The sequence below is a fragment of the Bidens hawaiensis genome, unplaced genomic scaffold, assembly GCF_021521415.1.
Source record: "Bidens hawaiensis isolate Kalapana, Puna unplaced genomic scaffold, B.hawaiensis_p1.1 tig00006709_1, whole genome shotgun sequence".
NCBI classification, from domain to species: Eukaryota; Viridiplantae; Streptophyta; class Magnoliopsida; order Asterales; family Asteraceae; genus Bidens; species Bidens hawaiensis.
In genome coordinates this window covers 17,475-39,514 of record NW_027491456.1, presented here as the reverse complement: position 1 = coordinate 39,514, position 22,040 = coordinate 17,475, and the positions used below count along the sequence as shown (strand labels likewise).

Here is a 22,040-nt window from a genome sequence, read left to right as displayed (position 1 = left end):
CTTGAGGTTCAAAAACTTAGTTTGAATAAGATCGAGTTCATGCATGGGAGAGAACTTTCGTAACACCAGTTCTCTGAATTCTTCCCACTTCAATTGGTACATAGTTTCTCTACCCTTTGACATGATCAGGGTATTCCACCACTCCAAAGCCTCACCTTTGAAGTATTGAGAGGAGTATTGAATCTTTTGAATATCAGTACAATTGCTGATGATAACAATGGACTCGATTTCTTCAAGCCATCGTACATGTGTTACAGCGATACGCGATGGAACCTTTCTTTTTGGTCATCGCGTATCGCAATGACATGTATTACTCAGAGAGTGCCACGTGGCGGACACGTGTCACCGTCTTAACCACCCTCTGCCACGTGTTGACACGTGGCCTGCCACGTGTCGCGTCGCCTGCCACGTGTCACCTCCGAGTGACACGTGTTGATGTGTCATCAAGGACCATCGCATATCGCGATGGCCTCTTTGGCTATGCCCATCGCGTATCGCGATGGGTCAATAAATCAGAATTTTTATTTTTATTTTTAAACCCCTTTAGTTTTACTAACTTCCCATTTTTGGATCGAACTTTTGGGGATGTTACACACTTCCTCCAAGAAAGGCCACTCAATAGTGCGGGGATCAACAAAAGACATACGAAGAAACCTAAAAAGTCTATCACGTTCTTCGGTGTCACGGGGAAACTGGACATGTTGCTTGAATTTTCACAACCGGTAACTTCATAATTTTCACCACCGGTAGCTTCACAATTTTCATCACCGGCAACTCCATAATTTCCACTAAAATTACTTTCTTTATAATTATTGTCAAACATCGATGTGAAAAACTCCATTCGTTTAAAACTTACAAAAACTAAAACATGATTTAGATAATATGAGAAAAGAGACTAAGAAAGAACAAGAATGATAAAAATTGATAAACTTAAAACACCTCTTTATATTATATTCACTAGATTGTTAAATCCCAATATTACAATTAGTCAAACAACCTTCTATAGAAAATCAAAAATCATCAGTCAAATCTATCATGTTTTAGGCTTATACCCAAATGTTACAATAAGACATACAACTTTTTGTATTATCTTACAAAGCAACACACAAATCTTACATGGTTTGAGAAAGAAAATCTGATACCTGGTCTATACGGGTCGTATACTGTAACATCTGCCCTGATCCGACCCGACCCAGGTACCCGATTCTCTGACCCGATCTCTTTCTTTTATGATTTAGTATTTATTTATACTTATATTTTACTTTTAATAATAATAATGTATTTTCCTTCCCGCCTCTCTCTCTCTCTCTCTCTTTCCGCCGTCCCGTCCCTCTTCTTCTCTCTTTCCGCCTTCTTTTCCCTCTTGTCGCCGTCCCGCCCTTACGCCTTGTTTCCCTCTTTCTTCTAACTCTTTGCTTGTCCTTTGTTCCTTCCCGCCTAAGGTTGTCTGCGCAGCTCCACGCGCCAGACTCCCTTACAAGGAATCCTGCGTGAAGACCACCTGTTACAGCGATACGCGAGACGAACTCTTCTCGCAGCGCGCTAAGAACGGTAGTTCTTCCCGCAACGCGCTAAGGATTTGTAGTTCTTCTCGCAGCGCGCTAAGAATCGTAGTTCATCCCTCGACGCGCGAAGAATTATAGTTCCTCCCGCGGCGCGCTAAGAAATGTGATTCTTCCCGCGACGCGCTTGGAAATGTAGTTCTTTCCGCGACGCGTTAAGATTGGTTCTGTCTGCCTTCGCGCTCGCGCTCTCTTGACCTTCTGTGTCTGCCTTCGCGCCTTAGCCTCCTCGCGCTGAACCCTTTCTGTTTAATCTAGCCGTTTGCTTTTGTGTTGTCTTATCTTTTGAGCTGTTGACCTAATCTGCTGAAAAGTTGCTTTCGGCGCAGCATGCGCACCAACCCCATTGGTTGGCAGAAAAAAAGTGACTGACATTATCTTTTGAGATCTGCTTTTGCCATGCTTGACCAGTACCTTTATCTGACCCGCCCATGCTTTTTACTGTTCCCTGACAGCTTTATCTTGCCTCTGCAGCTGCCATATCTTCCATATCTTTTGCTTTTTGGATTCTTATGCTTTTTGATATCTTTTGCTTGATCCTGTTAAAGATCTTTTCCCCTTTTTCTGGATTTATGTCTCCTAGGGTTTCTCTATAAATAATAGTAATATTTTCCTAAACACTACACACACAAGCACTTAATCTCTCCTGTCCTTCCTTGCTCTCTGCCGTTGATCCTCTGCCGTCTCTCTCCTTGCCTCCGTCTTCCTCCCTGTTCTGTCCTGCTTTTCCGGTAATATATATATATTATATATAATAATTTACTTATGCTAACTTATAATCAAGACTTAAAACAGATCGTTAAAACAATAATCTTTAATTATAGGTTAACTTGTGCTTGTTTAAAGTTGGTTCTTGCTTTATCTTACACCGCATCGTTTATCAAGTGAGTGATCTCGTACCTAATCCCTTTTTGCTTTTAATGTTTTGGGATGTTCATGTGTTCATACAAACTTAGAGTCTTAAACTTGTTTATGAACTTTAGTCGCGCAGTATCCCATGTGTTGAGGACGTAGACTTGGCTGTTATTTGTATGTGAGGATCATTAACCGTCTTGTCGGTCTATTCCGCAGTTTTCATGGTACCATTAGATGAACACGGGAGAACTATCGTTTATGATTTTCCCTTTTGTTTGCACATACACAGTTTGTTTTGTTTGTGAGCTCAATTGTGAGCACTGGCAGTCTTATGAATCTTAGAGTTGGTCCCGATCAGATTACACCCTTGTTGAAAACCAGACATACACATGTTGCGCGCAGATTTATTGTTATCTATGTACTGTATTAAACTTGATTTCTCACCAACACGCAAGTGTTTGACGTTTATTTTAACACATGTTCAGGTTTGCAGTAGCTGTTTTGGAGTTCGAGGACACGTAGGAAGTTTTCTTTATTTTGGACCTAGAATAAAATGTATCAAGACAAGTTATTGCTGTTCGAATATTTTGATTTATAATATATTGATTTATGTTGGTTTATTTATATCTTATGTATACGTTGCGCATGCGTGAATGAATATATTTATTAAATATTGACACCCAATAGTGTCACGAGTAATGAAACAATATGTGGCGCCCCGATGTATAATCCGCCTTTGGTCGGGGTGTTACAGATTGGTATCAGAGCCAGGTTGACTTTAGGATAGGTGGTTAGACGTAACGGCCTAGAATACCTAAGAGTCCCTTCTCGCGCATGAGAGAAATCTCATGTTTGCGCGCTTATTGTTAATTACTCGTTATTTATGAATATGCTCGCGCTTGCGCAGTATATGATTTTATGTTTTATTTCGCGATATTTCGATTTTTGTTGAATTTCGATTTTTATTGATTTTACTTACATACTCGTTTGCTGGATTTGAAAATCCGAAAAGTCATGGTGATACGTGAATAGTTGATTTTCAATTTCCATCTACGATTATGTTCTGAGGTTGGAGACTTGAAAAGTCATGGTGATACATGAATTGTCAACCTCCAATACTCATTTTCTTGTATGTTTTATATTGAAGATTGAAAAGTCATGGTGATACATGAATCGTCAATCTCCAATACTCGTTTGCTCGTATATTTTAAATTGGGAATTCGGAAAGTCATGGTGATACATGAATTGTCGATTCTTGATTCGAATTTGTTACCTTTATTAAGTCTGCATTTAGGGTCATTTATTTTACTTTAACTTTTGACAGTAACTGACTCCGTGAAACCAAGCTTTATAAGATTAAAACTTTGCGCTAAAACCAAGATATTAACTAAAATTAAAATTTTTATAGAATGCCTCCGCTATCTCGCCGATTTCAGAGAAGAGAAGCCTCGCGCATGCGTAGACAGCAACGTTCCCAGGAAATGGCCGCCGCGATAGCCCAAGCCTTGAGCCAAAACAATACCTCCAGTTATAACATTAAGTCCTTTAACGCGGGTAACCCTCCAAAGTTCACAGGTCTTGATGGAGCCACCGTGATGCTCCAATGGCTCGAAAAGATTGAAAGCACTTTCCTCCACACCCAATGCCCCTCAGACAGACGAACCCTGTATGCTTCCAGTGTCCTGGAATCTAGAGCGCTTACATGGTGGAATGGAGTAGCTCATGCGCGTGGCGCAGAGGCTGCTTCTAGCATGACATGGGAGGAATTCAAGGAAATTCTTACGCGAGAATTCTGCCCTCCCAACGAAGTTAAGCGCCTGGAGGAGGAATTTGGAATCTTAAGCAATACAGCGGTGAAGCGCGCGAGTACGCGACGCGCTTCCATGAACTAAGCCTGCTTGTCCCTCACCTTGTTACCCCTTCACGCCGAGCAATCGAGAAATTCCTTGGGGGTCTCCCCATGGAAATTCAAGATTCTGTATGGGCCAGAAACCCAGTAACCCTCTCTGACGCCATCGAGTTGGCCGCTGTGCTCAGCGACAACCATGTCAGAGCAGGAACCCTGTTCCTGCGGGGAACTGAGAAGACCAAACTCACCAAGACTGCCCCTGAACCAACAGAAACCAAACCTGAACCCTCAAACCGTAACAACCTCAAGCGCAGGCGCAAGGCCTATGCGCTTACCAACCCGCCCATTGTCCAGCAACCCATCTACCAACCACCAGTTTACGCGCCTAACCCACTGTCAACCTACCCAACACCTCCTGTAGCCCATAACTATGCCTTAACCAATCCCGCACTCCCTGCCCCGCCAACTAAGAAACCTTACACAGGAAACCATCCCTTTTGCCCAACCTGTAGATTTCACCACCCAACCCAAACCCCGTGTCGACTTTGTAACCGATGTGGCCGTACTGGTCACACTGCTGAGAACTGTAGAGTCCTTCTCGCCAATCCAATTGCGCCAACACCACCAGTCTACCCGCAGAACCCACAACCAACCTACCAAAACCCACGACCCAGATCGTGCTTTAACTGCGGTGATCCCAGTCATTTCCGGAACGCGTGCCCGAGACTACAAGTGCAAATCACACAAGCGAATCCGGTGAACCAAATTTCGAACCAAGTAACGCGTGGACGAGCTTTTAACATAACCGCGCACCAAGCGCAAGCGAATAATGACGTAGTTAATGGTACATTTTTGCTTAACGGATTTTATGCTTCTGTACTTTTTGATACTGGCGCCGATCGAAGTTTTATCTCTCGCGCTTTTGAGCAGAAGCTTGCGCGACCGCGCAGCGATTTAAAAGAAAATTTTTCAGTTGAATTGGCTAACGGCGAAACTGTTTTAATTAACTCTGTGATTAAAGATTGCACGCTTAACCTTAACGAAAACGATTTTCTGATCGACCTCATCCCCATGCCTCTTGGAAGCTTTGATGTTATCATTGGTATGGACTGGCTTTCGAAGAATCGCGCCGAAGTTATTTGTGCCAAGAAGATGATTCGCATACCTCGAGAAAACGGTGATCTTCATATCTACGGCGAAAAACCCTCCAGTGGTCTTAAGCTTATGTCTTGCGCCGAAGCCCAAAGACTCATGCGGAAGAAGTGTGTTGCATTTCTAGCCCATGTGGTTAAACCCGATGAAGGAAAGAAGAAGCTTCGCGATATCCCTGTTGTGCGTGATTTCCCTGAAGTTTTTCCTGATGATCTTCCTGGTATCCCTCCCGCTCGTGAAGTCGAGTTCCGTATTGATCTTGTCCCTAGTGCTTCCCCCGTAGCTAAATCTCCTTATCGTCTTGCACCCGCTGAGATGCAAGAATTGGCAAGTCAACTTCAAGAGTTGACTGCTAAAGGATTCATTCGCCCTAGCTCTTCGCCCTGGGGTGCTCCGGTGTTGTTCGTTAAAAAGAAAGATGGATCGTTTCGCATGTGTATTGATTACCGCGAGTTGAACAAACTCACCATTAAAAACCGGTATCCCTTACCGCGTATTGACGAACCTCTTTGATCAACTCCAAGGTGCCTCTTGTTTCTCGAAGATTGATCTCCGCTCTGGCTATCACCAGTTGCGCATCCGCGATGAAGATGTTCCGAAGACTGCTTTTCGAACTCGTTATGGCCATTTTGAATTCTTGGTCATGTCCTTCGGTTTGACCAACGCACCCGCCGTTTTCATGGATCTAATGAATCGGGTGTGTAGGCCTTTCTTGGATAAATTCGTGATTGTGTTTATCGATGATGTTCTGGTGTATTCTAAGACCAAGGCCGAGCATGAGCAACATCTCCGATTGGTGTTGCAAAAGCTTAGAGCTGAGCAACTCTATGCTAAGCTTTCCAAGTGTGAATTTTGGTCTGATGAAGTACAGTTTCTTGGTCATGTTGTAAACAAGATGGGTATTCATGTCGACCCATCCAAGATTGAAGCAATCAAGAACTGGATTACGCCATCCACTCCTTCTGAGATCCGTTCCTTTCTGGGCTTAGCTGGTTACTACCGGCGATTTATTTCGAACTTCTCGAAAATCGCTTTGCCTTTAACAGCTCTAACGCACAAAGGTAAACCGTATATTTGGGGCTCGAAGCAAGAAGAAGCCTTTCTATCGCTCAAGCGATTGTTGTGTGAAGCTCCTGTTCTTGCGCTACCTGAGGGTAATGATGATTTTGTCGTGTACTGCGATGCCTCCAACCAAGGTCTCGGTTGTGTTCTGATGCAACGAGGCAAGGTTATCGCTTACGCATCAAGGCAACTTAAGGTTCATGAAAAGAATTATACAACTCACGACCTCGAACTTGGTGCAGTTGTTTTTGCCTTGAAGATCTGGAGACACTACCTTTATGGCACTAAGTGTATCCTTTACACTGACCATAAAAGCCTTCAGCATATCTTTGATCAGAAGGAACTCAACATGAGGCAACGCCGATGGAACGAACTCATCAGCGATTACGATTGTGAGATCCGGTATCATCCTGGTAAGGCTAATGTGGTAGCCGATGCGCTCAGCCGAAAACCCTGCCAGCTTAACTGTATTTTGCCGCGCACGCAGCTTCACTTCGCGCCGATCCAAAGTAACCTTGAATCGCGTATTCGTGACGCGCAGCGCGCATCCATCAGTAATGGTAACCTTCGCGCCGAGTTAGCGTGTGGCGCGGAAGCGCACTTTGTCCCTAATCTGAGTGGAATTCTCTGCTATCTCAATCGCATCTGGATTCCCTTTGATGAGAATCTTCGCGCTGATATCCTGAGTGAAGCGCATAAATCTCGGTATTCTATTCATCCTGGCGCTGATAAGATGTACAAGGATTTGCGCATTACTTATTGGTGGCCCGGTATGAAGAAGGATATTGCTGTGTTCGTAGCTAAATGTCTGACTTGTTCTAAAGTAAAAGCTGAACACCAACGCCCATCTGGTTTGCTCGAACAACCAGAAATTCCTACGTGGAAATGGGAATGTGTAGCGATGGACTTCATTACCAAGTTACCTTTGACAGCAAGCAAACATGATAGCATTTGGGTAATAGTGGATCGTTTGACTAAGTCTGCTCACTTTCTGCCCATTCGTGAAAACTACCGTGTTGAGCAACTCGCGCAGCTTTATGTCAAAGAGATTGTCTGCCGTCATGGTACTCCTTTGAGCATCATATCCGATCGCGATGGCCGTTTTATATCTCGCTTTTGGAAATCTCTCCAATCTGCGCTAGGAACTCGCTTGGACATGAGTACGGCATATCATCCTCAGACTGACGGTCAGTCTGAGCGAACTATTCAAACTCTTGAGGATATGCTCCGATCTTGTGTTCTTGATTTTGGAGGTAATTGGGATTCGCACCTGCCTTTGATCGAGTTCTCTTATAATAACAGCTATCATTCCAGTATCGGTATGGCCCCCTTTGAAGCACTTTACGGTCGTAAGTGCCGCTCCCCGATTTGTTGGAGCGAAGTGGGTGAAACTCAAATCACAGGACCCGAACTTGTTCAAGAGACAACCGATAAAATCGCCAAGATCCATGATCATCTGCTGACTGCCCGAAGCCGACAGAAGAGTTACGCAGATCGCAGGCGAAAGCCTCTCGAATTTCAAGTTGGTGATCTTGTTCTCCTCAAAGTGTCGCCCTGGAAAGGTGTTGTCCGCTTTGGGAAGAAAGGTAAGCTTGCTCCTCGTTATGTTGGTCCATTCAAGATTCTCGCGCGTGTAGGAAAAGTTGCCTACAGACTTGACCTGCCGCCCGCGCTCAGTAATGTGCATTCAACGTTCCATGTATCCAATCTCAAGAAGTGTTTAGCTGACGAGAACCTTCACATTCCACTTGATGAAGTTCAAGTTGATGAAACTATGCATTTTGTTGAGAAGCCTGTTGAGATTTTGGATCGCGAGGTAAAGCAAACCAAGCGCAGTCGTATCCCTATCGTGAAAGTTCGCTGGGAGTCCAAGCGCGGAGCCGAGTTTACATGGGAAAGGGAAGATCAAATGAAGATCAAGTACCCGCACCTGTTCTCTGCGCAACCTACTTCGAGGTAAATTTCGGGACGAAATTTCTTAAAGTAGGGGAGACTGTAACATCTGCCCTGATCCGACCCGACCCAGGTACCCGATTCTCTGACCCGATCTCTTTCTTTTATGATTTAGTATTTATTTATACTTATATTTTACTTTTAATAATAATAATGTATTTTCCTTCCCGCCTCTCTCTCTCTCTCTCTCTTTCCGCCGTCCCGTCCCTCTTCTTCTCTCTTTCCGCCTTCTTTTCCCTCTTGTCGCCGTCCCGCCCTTACGCCTTGTTTCCCTCTTTCTTCTAACTCTTTGCTTGTCCTTTGTTCCTTCCCGCCTAAGGTTGTCTGCGCAGCTCCACGCGCCAGACTCCCTTACAAGGAATCCTGCGTGAAGACCACCTGTTACAGCGATACGCGAGACGAACTCTTCTCGCAGCGCGCTAAGAACGGTAGTTCTTCCCGCGACGCGCTAAGGATTTGTAGTTCTTCTCGCAGCGCGCTAAGAATCGTAGTTCATCCCTCGACGCGCGAAGAATTATAGTTCCTCCCGCGGCGCGCTAAGAAATGTGATTCTTCCCGCGACGCGCTTGGAAATGTAGTTCTTTCCGCGACGCGTTAAGATTGGTTCTGTCTGCCTTCGCGCTCGCGCTCTCTTGACCTTCTGTGTCTGCCTTCGCGCCTTAGCCTCCTCGCGCTGAACCCTTTCTGTTTAATCTAGCCGTTTGCTTTTGTGTTGTCTTATCTTTTGAGCTGTTGACCTAATCTGCTGAAAAGTTGCTTTCGGCGCAGCATGCGCACCAACCCCATTGGTTGGCAGAAAAAAAGTGACTGACATTATCTTTTGAGATCTGCTTTTGCCATGCTTGACCAGTACCTTTATCTGACCCGCCCATGCTTTTTACTGTTCCCTGACAGCTTTATCTTGCCTCTGCAGCTGCCATATCTTCCATATCTTTTGCTTTTTGGATTCTTATGCTTTTTGATATCTTTTGCTTGATCCTGTTAAAGATCTTTTCCCCTTTTTCTGGATTTATGTCTCCTAGGGTTTCTCTATAAATAATAGTAATATTTTCCTAAACACTACACACACAAGCACTTAATCTCTCCTGTCCTTCCTTGCTCTCTGCCGTTGATCCTCTGCCGTCTCTCTCCTTGCCTCCGTCTTCCTCCCTGTTCTGTCCTGCTTTTCCGGTAATATATATATATTATATATAATAATTTACTTATGCTAACTTATAATCAAGACTTAAAACAGATCGTTAAAACAATAATCTTTAATTATAGGTTAACTTGTGCTTGTTTAAAGTTGGTTCTTGCTTTATCTTACACCGCATCGTTTATCAAGTGAGTGATCTCGTACCTAATCCCTTTTTGCTTTTAATGTTTTGGGATGTTCATGTGTTCATACAAACTTAGAGTCTTAAACTTGTTTATGAACTTTAGTCGCGCAGTATCCCATGTGTTGAGGACGTAGACTTGGCTGTTATTTGTATGTGAGGATCATTAACCGTCTTGTCGGTCTATTCCGCAGTTTTCATGGTACCATTAGATGAACACGGGAGAACTATCGTTTATGATTTTCCCTTTTGTTTGCACATACACAGTTTGTTTTGTTTGTGAGCTCAATTGTGAGCACTGGCAGTCTTATGAATCTTAGAGTTGGTCCCGATCAGATTACACCCTTGTTGAAAACCAGACATACACATGTTGCGCGCAGATTTATTGTTATCTATGTACTGTATTAAACTTGATTTCTCACCAACACGCAAGTGTTTGACGTTTATTTTAACACATGTTCAGGTTTGCAGTAGCTGTTTTGGAGTTCGAGGACACGTAGGAAGTTTTCTTTATTTTGGACCTAGAATAAAATGTATCAAGACAAGTTATTGCTGTTCGAATATTTTGATTTATAATATATTGATTTATGTTGGTTTATTTATATCTTATGTATACGTTGCGCATGCGTGAATGAATATATTTATTAAATATTGACACCCAATAGTGTCACGAGTAATGAAACAATATGTGGCGCCCCGATGTATAATCCGCCTTTGGTCGGGGTGTTACATATACCACCTATACGAGTCGTATAGACCAAAAAAGTAATTAAAAATCTCTGGTCAAAGTAAATGCTGACATGCTGTCTATACGAGTCGTATAGACCCTATACGGGTCGTATAGGTCAGACGAGTTACGTAGGCTATACGAGCTGGAAAATCTATACGGCTCGTATAGACTTCAAAAAGTTAACACATTGACACGTTCGTACGCAGGTCAATAACTTAGAGCTATACGACTTGTATGAGCCCTTTACGAGCCGTATAGCCTTATTCCCACACCAGGGGGCTGGTGTATGCATAGCATGACCCTTAAAAGGTCACCCTCTCTTACTAGGGAATTTCAATGTTACCGGGGTTTGAGAGAAGGTGACCCGTTATCTCATTTCTTGTTTGTTATTGCAATGGAGGCTCTTACAAGAATGGTAAAGAAGGCTGTTGATATAGGTCTTTTTAAAGGGTTGAGGTGTGGGGTGGGAGGTCCTGTCCTTTCTCACCTTTTATACGCGGACGACGCGATTTTCTTAGGGGAATGGAGTCTAGATAATGCCTTAAATTTAAACAGAATTTTGAGATGCTTTTCCTTAGCTTCGGGTCTAAAAATAAACCTTGCCAAATGCCTATTGTTTGGCACCGAGTTCGTGGGGGTGAGAAAACTCTAATGGCTGAAGTGTTGAAGTGTAGGGTGGGTGAGATACATGTCATCCATCTTGGTCTTCAAGTTGGTAAGAATATGAATGCTATTAATGCTTGGGACCCGGTGGTTGACGTTTTTAAGAAACGGTTATCTCTTTGGAAGGCGAAACAATTATCGTTCGGAGGGAGGGTTATTGTAATCAAGTCAGTTCTTAACTCATTACCTACTTATTACTTCTCTCTTTTCAAGGCTCCCGATGGGGTGTTAGAGAAACTTGAAAGATTGAGGCGCGTATTTTTTTGGGGAGGGTCGGATGAGAAGGCAAAACTAAATTGGGTGGCGTGGGATAAATTCGTAGCCCCGATTGAATTTGGGGGTCTCGGATTTGGCCGTTTGAAAGACATGAATATTTCGTTACTCGGAAGTGGTGGTGGCGGTTAAAAATGAAAAGGCAGATTATGGTGGAAGGTGGTGGTAACATCCCCAAAATTTTGATCCAAATTTGACAACTTAGGAAAATTGAGGGATCAAAAATAATATCAAGACAAGTCAAGAGAAAATATTAAATAAGGTAATATAAGAAAAATAAGGAACTAAAAATATTTCCTAAGTTAAGTATTTTCATAAGAAAGAAATAAGGAAAACTCCATCCCACATGGAAGGATGTAAGAAAGTGGAAGTACTTTACTTGAGTATAAATAAGGAAAATAAATCTCATCACACATGGAAAGTGGTAAAGAAATGGAAGCTCTTTATAAGGAAGAGATTTTCCATAGTAATATTCTTTTATGTATATCATGCACCAAGTGGTCCTATCGGAGTCCTAGCGGAGGGTGCGTAGCACCCGACGCGCACGGGCTCGGGCGAAGACGACGGCGAAGGGCGTTGGGCGCAATGTGGCGCTTTGATGGCGCACTTCGCACGCTCACGTCGCCACGAGGCGCCTTAGTATTTTTGGACAACGAGATTCAGACCTATAAATGACAAGTTATCAAAGACGAGGGAAAAAGTGAAAAATATTATCCAGGTACCCATCGCACTACGCGATGAGTCCAAGGACACGGCCATCGCGTACCGCGATGGGCCGTAATGAGTCAGCAACACGTGTCGCACTCAGGCGACACGTGGCAGACGTGTCAGGCCACGTGGCGACACATGGCGTGACCCCAGAAAAGGGGGCGCCGATGAAAAAGGAGTCTCATCGCGTACCGCGATGGGATCCAAAATTGGCTATAAAGGGGGAGGCTACAGCCATTTTCTTCCACACACCAAACACAGCCACTCTCTCTCTCTCTAAACAAACTTTCTCTCTACCTCGGTTTGCGTGCCGAGCATCATTTTGCATACCACCGACCCGACAAATATTACCTCGTAATATGTGCCAAATACCCGGTGTTTTCCTCGAAGTGTGTGCCACCCAAACTAACCCGACATTCTGTCTCGAAGTACGTGCACGACCCGGTGACCGAACATTGCCCCGGTTTGCGTGCCAAGAAGAGTTAATCAAGAACGTCTCAATAAACGTGCGTATAGAGTAGAAGTGCTGTCGGTATAAACTTAGGAATATCTAACTCCGAATACCCGTGCGAGGTAAGGGGTTCTGCCTAAGTTATTATTATTTTATTATTATAAATGGCTTAGACCATAGTCGAGGGTATAGCCCGAACCTTGATTACGATTTAGTATTATATAACTTTTCTTAAGCAAAGGTTATAGTCAAAATAGTATTTCTTTATGACTAAGAAATATAATACAAGAGATTATAATTATGAAATTAATGTTTCTTCTTGAAGAAGAAACTCAGAATAGACGTTTCTTCCTGAAGAAGAAACGTAGCAAATAAATGGTAAATAAAGAAAGGGACTAAAGATCCAAATGTTTTATATAAACAAATGATTTCATCAAGGTTAAAGCTATACGAAATAGACTAAAGGTCTAAAGCTAGATAGTTGATCTAGTTATTTATACAAAAAGTTATTCTCGTACTATAGGTCCGAGGTAACAGAACAAGAAGAAGAAAACAGAAAACAGGAATCAGTATCAGAAACTGATTATAAACAGACAAGGTGAATACGCCCCAAACCTTTTATAATGAGCCTGAATGTTTGCATAGGATTTACGAATCCTTAAAACTTTGTGTTACAATAATAAGAAACGTACACTCTGATTAAGAGTATACATGTGCCTGGATCCAAACATACATGGTGACTCGGAGTTCCCTGAGGCCATGCATATCATCAACATGCCTCTGAAGGTCTACGGGACTGTTCAGAGAAATGATTGTGTATATAATTAATTGTACAAGGTACTTAAGGTAATTTGATCCCAATTTAGTTGGGTGCCTAATGAGTAGTCACAAAGGTATTATTGTTGGTTTCACAAAGGCATTGAAAAGATATTTTTAGAGTCAGCGTTATTCACTAGCTTTGTGCTGACGTATTTTCCCACCCATGTTACAGGGAAACAAGAAAGGTTAGAACAGACAAACAAGAAGGAATAGAAGATTGGAGTTATAGTCATTAGATGTTATCTGATGGCTCAGATATTTTATTTAAAAATATTATAAAAGAGTTATGTTTTTATAAAGAAATGTATTTGAAATATCAAGCGGGTATTCAAACCCGAGATTTTAATAAGTTTTCAATATAGATATTTTAAAGACTTCCGCTATAAACCGCAACTCTGATTTATTTACAAAACAGGTACCAACTATTGGTCACACGCCTAGGCCTTAAGTGAGGGTGTTACAGTGGTGTGGGCAATACACCACTCGTCAAGGTCGTGGAACGCCATTCCATCCAAATTATCTAGCTCGTGTCCTTGGAACCAAATAGTTAAGATAGATTCAAGGCTGAAGGAGGCGGGGATTGATATTCCAAATTGTTTCCATAATGTGGTTAATAATGGTAGGAAAACTTGGTTTTGGCTTGACTGGTGGATTGGCCCGATTCCGTTATACATTCATTTTCCTAAGTTGTTTTCGATTGAAAAGTTTAAGGATTGCGTTGTGGCTGACCGGTTGTTTATGATGGACGGTTGGGTGTGCGGCCAATGGGACCTGAATATTTTCACAGTCAAGGGTATCAAGGAACAGATGTCGGTGAACACTTATGATGCTCCGGATTTCGTGTTGGACTGGTCTCGTTTGGTGCCTAAAAAGGTTAGTTTTGTGGCTTGGAGTGCTGCACTTGCTAGGCTGCCAACGTTTGATGCGTTGGAAAAAAGAAATATTCCTGTGGTGTCGAATCTATGTCCGTTTTGTGGTGAAATAGAAGAATCAGTGGAACACATTTTTATCTCGTGTGGTGTAGCACAATCTGTATGGTGTGTGCTTGCTCAATGGTGTAAGGTTCCCAATCTCTCCCTATTTTGCTTTCTGGGTATCTTGAATGCCCATAAATTCATGAGGCTCTCTAAAGCGAAGTCCGAAGTGTTTCAAGAAGTTTGCCTTATAGCGATGTGGTGCTTGTGGAAAAAAAGAACTGACATTGTGCATAACGGGACGCCAGCTAATATCTCGTGCCTGGTTGAGGAGGTAAAAGGGTTAGGCTAACTTTGGATAAAGAATAGAGGAAAGAAGAATGGTCTAACTTGGAAAGATTGGAGTCGCTTTAATGTGTAATTTTGTTTTTTGCTTGTTTTGTTGGTGGAGTTCCTTTTGGTGTTGGTGGTGTATTTTTTCTAGCTTCTTGTTAGTCTTTATATAAATCTTTTGTTGATCGTTCAAAAAAAAATGAATCTGCTATTATAATAAACAAAAATGATTGCTCAACCGCATATCCTTTAATTGATCTAATATTTTGCTAAGTGGCATCCCCATCTTTTCATCTTTAACTCTTAATTATTTTATTAAAATAAATCATTTAAAACATTCCATAAATTATTCATGTATTACATCAAAGCATAGAATTCTAACATGTTTTTTCCTATAATATATAATTTTAACAACAAAAAAAAATTGTTTCTTAATGATGCCCTTCTACAATATTTGTTTTAAAATTTTAATATAACATTCCACATCAGTTGTGTTTGAAAAAAGTAAATGATAAGTTGAATGTGCTAATTACTTACCGAAACGATATCACCGAAATAAGTCGAGATGAGATGTACCGCGAGTTTCATACTATGCGGTGTCGTCGTCATGCTTTAAAAGGCAGAAAGCATGTGACGGACGGCAATTTCTTCGTTTAGGGTTCTAGAAAACAAACAACATTCATGACCTAATATTAACATAAATGGGCTTTTTTTTGGTGGGGTGGGAGGGGGGGGGGGGACACACAGAGATAAAAACAAATATATATTATTAAAGCAAAAAATACAAGTTATTTGACGTAAGTAAAACTAAAAAGGATAAATGATATTTGATTTAACTAAAGCAAAAAAAAGATATACCGTATAAAATGCATTATTTTCTTTGTCGGTGGAAAATATAGAATCTTTTTGTTTTAAAGAGTTTCGAATCACACTTTTATGATATTTAAGGGGATGAGGATCGAGGGAAATAGTTCATCCACTTGAATGAAGGTGAATATTGTTCGAGAGTATTTTTTTAAGTTAGAGGTTTGTAAATTGTAAGAATCAGACGGCTTCGAATTATAAGATCATGTATTATGGAGGGTGTGAGATGATGTGGTCAAAAATGTCACACATGAAACACTACATTGTCCTCTCGGTCAATGAAGGTGTTATTTATTTATTTATTTATTTTTTAATGACAAGAATTAATTAATTATAATATACAAGTAAATTGACTATTTCTCATAATATATTGTGGCCTCCCTTATTCCTCTCACCACCTCACATTCAATATTTAGCTTGTTAATTTTATAAACAAGCTAATCATAACCATCATCTTTTCTTATCACCCAAACATTAATTACTCTAACTTTAACTTTGCTTGTTGCCTCTCTTGTAGAGCTACTACACACAAAATGGCACCAACCAAAACTGTAAGGTTTACTTCCGGTACCATGGCCCAGTCTGATCTTAATGAACAGACTAATGATGGTTCGTGTCCTTTTCACTTCGCGTATATTTGTTTGTTTGTGTTAATTTATACACATTAATGTGTGATTATGAAACAGGATTAACAATTGATCAAGGGATCGCGTGTGTGTTAATGCTGGTAGCTTTGGCGCTAACGTACCTAATTCACTGAATTGGACTTCTTTATCGTCGTCAGTTGTTCTCCTTTTGTTCTTTGAGAAAACGAATTCTAGAGTGTCAGCACGCAATCAAGAGAGTGGTTGCCTAGATAGGCTTTGGGATCTTGTTAGTTGTATAGTTCGAAGATTTTGACTTTATAGATTGCTAAATTTTTTATGTTTATACTCTACTTAAATAAGATTATATAACACATTTTATGATTATTGATTGAACCATCTAACAAAATGACCAAACACTGTTTCGTTTATGTTCCAACTCACTAAAAACAAAACATTTTAACCAAACACGTTTTTCCCAACCCATTTGTCACCACTTACTTAGTATCTTCCTAAAAAAAACCTAGTAAACCAAACCATCAAACTTGCTACACGTTTACAGTCGTTCAACACGACAATCAATAACTTGAACATTTCTCAGTTACCAAAATCAAATACAAAATTATAACTTTGAATATAACCATTTCGACTAGGTTTGTGGAGAACAAAAAATGCAAATAACAAAAAGAACCGAGATTAGTTTTGTTATCATGATCGGCAATGCCGCCAGCATCTAAATCTACCAACTACCAAAACTGCGTATGATGTTTAATTATTCACCTCCTCCACCACCATCGAACCACAAGTCAGAAAGTATAATGGAATGAACACTGCTTATTAGTCATAACTCATTAAGTTGCATGTTGTTGACGATGTAGAGCATATTTCACAACTTCATAAAACGATACCACGATTCCAACCGAAGGTCCTGCACGACCCACACGTGGACCCACCCCTGTAAATAGTCCCCTCGTTCCCCCATCCCTGATCATTTAACAAACAAAAACGCAATTTAGTTACAGCTTACGAGATGTTACTTGCTTTTAAAGACAAGCATACCTCCAAACCTCCATCAAAGTTTGCCTAGTTGTCATCCTTAATGCTCTGATAGGATCCTTCTGCAATACCATAAAAGTGAAGATAAAATATAAGTAAAAAAATAAATTAATGGTTATTCATGATCTTTAAGTTTTAAAAACAGTAATGAAAAAAAATAATACAAACTTCAAAAATATACCTCTATTTGTCTTCGAGTTTTTGCAACATCAAGTGGACAGGTGGCGGCGGCAGCAAGGCTGCCTGCAACAAAACCCGCAGAGAAATTTGCTCCAAGCACACTCACAGCATTGGCTTCATCACCAACCAAACTCAGAAGCCTTCTTCTTACCGGCTCAAGAGTAGACCAACAGATGGCAGAAAAAGGTACATCACGAGCAAGCTGGGCCCCAAGACCTGTCCAAAGCGCTCGGTAACTTTGCACTGCAGTTAAGACAACCCAAGTCAATTACAATTAATACCTTAAAAGAAAAGTCCCATTATCATTAAAAAAACATGCAACTTTAGATTTATTAAAAAAATTAGCTTACCGTTGTTCTTCATATTTTCAGATGTCTTGACACTAGATAAAACATCCACCAACGTCTTCCACACTCCAGGAGATTTCTTACCACTGTTAAAGTCTTTGAATGCCTATATGTGCAATTATTCATTTTGTCATTATAAAACAAACATAATTAAAGAAGCTAGTTCATAAAACCTTTCAGGTTCTAAATTAAAAATAAGTCACTAAAAAACAATTGTTAATAATCAAAAGCACCTGCATGCGAGTTCTAGCAAGTTCTATAGGATAGCAGGTAGTGCACGCCAATGAGCGTGACAATGATCCAGCCAGTAAAGGGGCGTATGGGGTCATACTTGGAGCATTCTGAGCTGCAAACTCTTCAAACCAATTACGGAATATGTCATAGCAAGGGAGATAGATTCCCACCTGTTGCAACAAAATATTGAAAATCAATGTTAGCTCTAAGCCTCTAACCATAGTGCAGTTTGGCTTTAACTAATAACGACTCAAAACCATCATGAGACTTACAGTAGGTATAGCTAGCGCAAGACCAGCATTTGTGCCTCTCCATAATCTTGCAACTCCCTCCTATAAAGACTCCCAATAGATATCTCAATACACTTTGATACCCACAGCATGATATAAAGAAGAAACAAGACGATAAAATGCCAACCTGGCGGATAATTTTGCAGAAAACATCCAGCGTTCCTTTGTACTCGAAACAGTCTGGTGGACAGATTGACACTGTACCATGTACTCCCGCACGGGTGCATGTTGGTGAGCATCTCAGATCCGCAAACATCTAAAAAGATGTAATTTATAAGAAAATTTAAGATAAGATGATTACAAAGAATTTAGCTAACCCAGATATACAAATAAGTTAAGTTAAAAAATGTTAACTTGCTCGTATTACACCCACGGAGAATAAAAACTAAAAATTACCATATAATGTTCCACCAAGAACATCCCTAACTTTATTATAACCGACTTTACTACATTAAAACTGACAAATGTTAGATTACATAAGCATCCCTAACTTTGATTTGCATATTACTTTGTTTGTTTCTGGCTCCTGAAGTACTAATGATCACTTTAAAAACTCACATCCAAACAGCCTCTTAATGTACAAACTAGAACGCCCCGTCCTCTTTAAAATATTATTAGCTTCTTGAGGAAAAAGATTACAGAACAAGAGCATGCTAAAAATATTGCATGGTACACATACCATGTTTGGCCCAAATACCGCCATTCTACTTGTATGATTAGTCATCGGATGTGAGTAAGCAACACCAGCAGCCTGTGCTTGCAACCTCGTCTGTAAAATCACAAACATACAAATAAATTCAAATCCCGTTACCTTGGTCCTGAACATTAAACATATAGCTATTAAAAAAAGACTCCCACTGACCAGACACCACCACCTTATATCCACACACCACGTGTCATCAATACGACTCGTATATGGCTATACAACTCGCATAGGTTCAGCTTTTTGTCAGACATTGTTGACCGTTATAAATACGAGTCTTATAAATGTATCTGAGTCATATAGAGTATAGACCAATACGAACCATATAGTTCATCCACGAACAATTGCGTGAGACATATAAGGCATATACAAGTAGGCCTGTAAACGAACTGAACGAACACGAACAAGGGCATGTTCGTGTTCGTTTATTCAGCTTTAGACGAACACGAACACTTCATCGAACACATATTTTGTGTTCGTGTTCGTTCATTTAAAAAATGAACATGTTTGTGTTCGTTTATGTTTGTTTGTTTAAAATCAAAACGAACGGTTCACGAACATAACTGAACAAAGATAAACAAACATAAATGAACAAATGTAAATGAACACAAACAAACATATATAAAGTATAAACACACTTAAATGAACAAATATATAACCATTAAGTAGATGACTCTTCAAGATAAAATTTAATTATTTACTATTAATATGTAAACAAACAAACATAAACGAACGAACGAAACATGTGTTCATGTTCGTTTGTTTATTAACGAACAGAAACGAACGAACGAAACATTTGTTCATGTTCATTCGTTTATTAACGAACTTCCCGCCGAACGTTCAATTCATTTACAGCCCTATATACATACAAAGCATATTGTTCTTCAGTGATGAACTAAGTATATGCATCTCATACTATACATCTAAAAATAACTTCAAATGTCAAAATTTCATTAATTCATAAAACCAAAACCCTAAAAAACCTAGTACAAAAATAAATAAAAAAAAAACAAACATACTTTGACGACATCAAGAGGGTTAACAATAATGGCGGAGAGAACGGCGGCGCCGGCGGCGGACAAGGCTCTTTCGGAAAGCCCTAATTTGTCATTGGAAGACTTTAACGGCGTAGGCACAATCATATTTGACGACGACGAGGAGTCAGATATCAACTCTAGTTCGTATTCATGTGTCGCATCTCGATCCAAAGAACTCATGAACAAATTATTATTATTATTATTATTTATCATTTCTGCTCAAATCAAAACCTTGACCAATAGGAACCTAATCCTGTAACAGGGTGATTTCATTGAATCAGTTGCTATTAAGGACAAGATATATTATTATTGTTGTTATTACCTTTTGATCGCAGCTTTTATTGAAAAGATTACGGAAGAGGAACAAGTGATTTAATTGTAATTGGAATGTTGTAAGGTTACCAAATTGGTTGGAATACAGAAAAACGCTCTCAGGCCACAAAGAAAAAGAATAATAATATTAAACCGAATAATAATAAAAATTGATTATTGTGGACTTGAGGGTTTTGGGGCTTTTCAGACGTGTCAAATTCTAGAACAAAACCCATTGTTGCCTCACTCGTCGTCACACATTTCTTTGTCCGATGTTTAAACCTACTATGTTTATTTTTTTTTTGAGAAATTTCATAGTCCATTTTAAGAGAGATTCCATATTTGGTTCAAAGTTTTGAATAATCTAGGTCTTATTTAAAACTCACGGGGCCGTGATATTTCACTTCGTGCCGTGAGTTTTCGTTATTCAATAAGATTATGTCACATGTTTGATGTCTTACATGATTCATGTGATTTCAAATCAAATCCGTTGAATCCTTGAGTTTTGATACAAAAATCGTCTACTTGAGAACAATCTTCTTCGTAATGTTTCACCATGCATTAGTGCATTATCACTACACTATTTTTTTTTAAACTACAAACCAAGTAACACCGGGTACTCAATACGTGGCCCCTATTTGCTAAAGGTAACTTGAGCCGGCCACGAGTCCGAACGAACAGAGCCCCTAGCGGTCCACCTATTGAGGGATTCCCCTGATGAAACCCGACCCCCACGCCCGCCAAACGGCACGACAGCGAGGAGCCGGTAAAACCGGGTGAGATCAGGATTCGAACCCTGGCTCCCTCATATCTCTCATATAAATTGATGATAGTAAAGTTTTAAACGCTCTACCTCTACTCTACCATTGAGTCACATTCAATTTATATGATTTTAACAGGTACCTATCACTACACTATTATACTATAGACACATGTTCAAATGATTCTAACATTTTATAAACTGAGTATGAAAGAAAGTAGGGGTGTTCATCGGATCGGATAATGGATTATTCGGATTATTCGGTTCGGGTTATTCGGATTTGAAAATTTTTAGAACTTATCCGAAATCTGATCCGATCCGAATTAGGAATATTCATATCCGATCCGAATCTATCTGAATTCAATTCGGATCGAATTCAGATAATATCCAAATAATCCGAAATTATCCGAATAATCCGAAATAAAGCTAAAATTTTTTTCTATTTTTTTGTTTCTAACATTTAATAATTTTGAACCACAATAAACATACAAACCGAAAAATACGAATTACTCTTAACATAAATTTAAAGTTTAAATTTCAAATAATAGTCTAAAATATATATCAAACCGGAAAATACCAATAAAAACATGTTTTTTATTCGGATTAATCGGATATCCGAATAATCCGAACAATCCGAATTTTTTAAAATTCTATATCCGAATCCATATTACTTATACGGATATTCAGATTGATCCGATCCGATTAAGAATTCGGATCGGTTTATTTGGGTTTCGGTTCGGGTTTCGTTTTTTTTCGGATTTCGGATTTCTTGAACACCCCTAAAAGAAAGTGAAGAATAAAAGCACACTGCCCATCCAAATGCATCAATTTATAGGACAGATGACATCAATTTAGAATGTTTCAGTTGGTCTTGGGGTGATCCCATGATAAACTCCGAAGTCCTAACTGATGACCAAATAGTAAACGGTTTAAAGGAGAGTTTAATTGATGGATTTAAAATTAAAATTAATGAAGATGGTAAAGGGTAATTTGTTAAGCGTTACACCAATCAAAATTAAAATAGGATACTTTA

The 22,040-nt window shown here is 40.1% G+C and overlaps 2 protein-coding genes across 2 annotated transcripts; one reads left to right on the top strand and one right to left on the bottom strand.

Annotated features, from left to right (window-relative positions):
- Positions 1 to 14,134: 14,134 nt before the first annotated feature.
- LOC143633360 (uncharacterized) lies at positions 14,135 to 16,264 on the top strand. The gene is made up of 2 exons (XM_077101677.1): positions 14,135 to 14,486; positions 16,191 to 16,264. Exons 1-2 carry the CDS (start codon positions 14,135 to 14,137, stop codon positions 16,262 to 16,264), a joined length of 426 nt encoding a protein of 141 aa, XP_076957792.1.
- Positions 15,988 to 20,366, bottom strand: LOC143633368 (mitochondrial carrier protein MTM1-like). Its single transcript, XM_077101685.1, has 10 exons — positions 20,258 to 20,366; positions 19,918 to 20,188; positions 18,875 to 18,964; positions 18,323 to 18,451; positions 18,178 to 18,237; positions 17,905 to 18,075; positions 17,675 to 17,777; positions 17,326 to 17,567; positions 17,148 to 17,206; positions 15,988 to 17,072 (listed from the first exon to the last, which is right to left on the bottom strand). The coding sequence occupies exons 2-10, from the start codon at positions 20,146 to 20,148 to the stop codon at positions 16,940 to 16,942; spliced, it is 1,218 nt and encodes a 405-aa protein (XP_076957800.1). The 5' UTR covers positions 20,149 to 20,188; positions 20,258 to 20,366; the 3' UTR covers positions 15,988 to 16,939.
- Between the last annotated feature and the right edge of the window lie 1,674 nt (positions 20,367 to 22,040).

Excerpts from the sequence above, each read along its gene's own strand:
- LOC143633360 (XM_077101677.1), top strand. The coding sequence starts at position 14,135 with ATGGACGGTTGGGTGTGCGGCCAATGGGACCTGAATATTTTCACAGTC. Across the intron at positions 14,487-16,190 it reads CTCCCTATTTTGCTTTCTGG|GATTAACAATTGATCAAGGG; the intron begins GTATCTTGAATG and ends ATTATGAAACAG.
- LOC143633368 (XM_077101685.1), bottom strand. The coding sequence starts at position 20,148 with ATGATAAATAATAATAATAATAATAATTTGTTCATGAGTTCTTTGGAT. Across the intron at positions 18,965-19,917 it reads ACCCTCTTGATGTCGTCAAA|ACGAGGTTGCAAGCACAGGC; the intron begins GTATGTTTGTTT and ends GTGATTTTACAG. Across the intron at positions 18,238-18,322 it reads TCTGCAAAATTATCCGCCAG|GAGGGAGTTGCAAGATTATG; the intron begins GTTGGCATTTTA and ends GAGTCTTTATAG.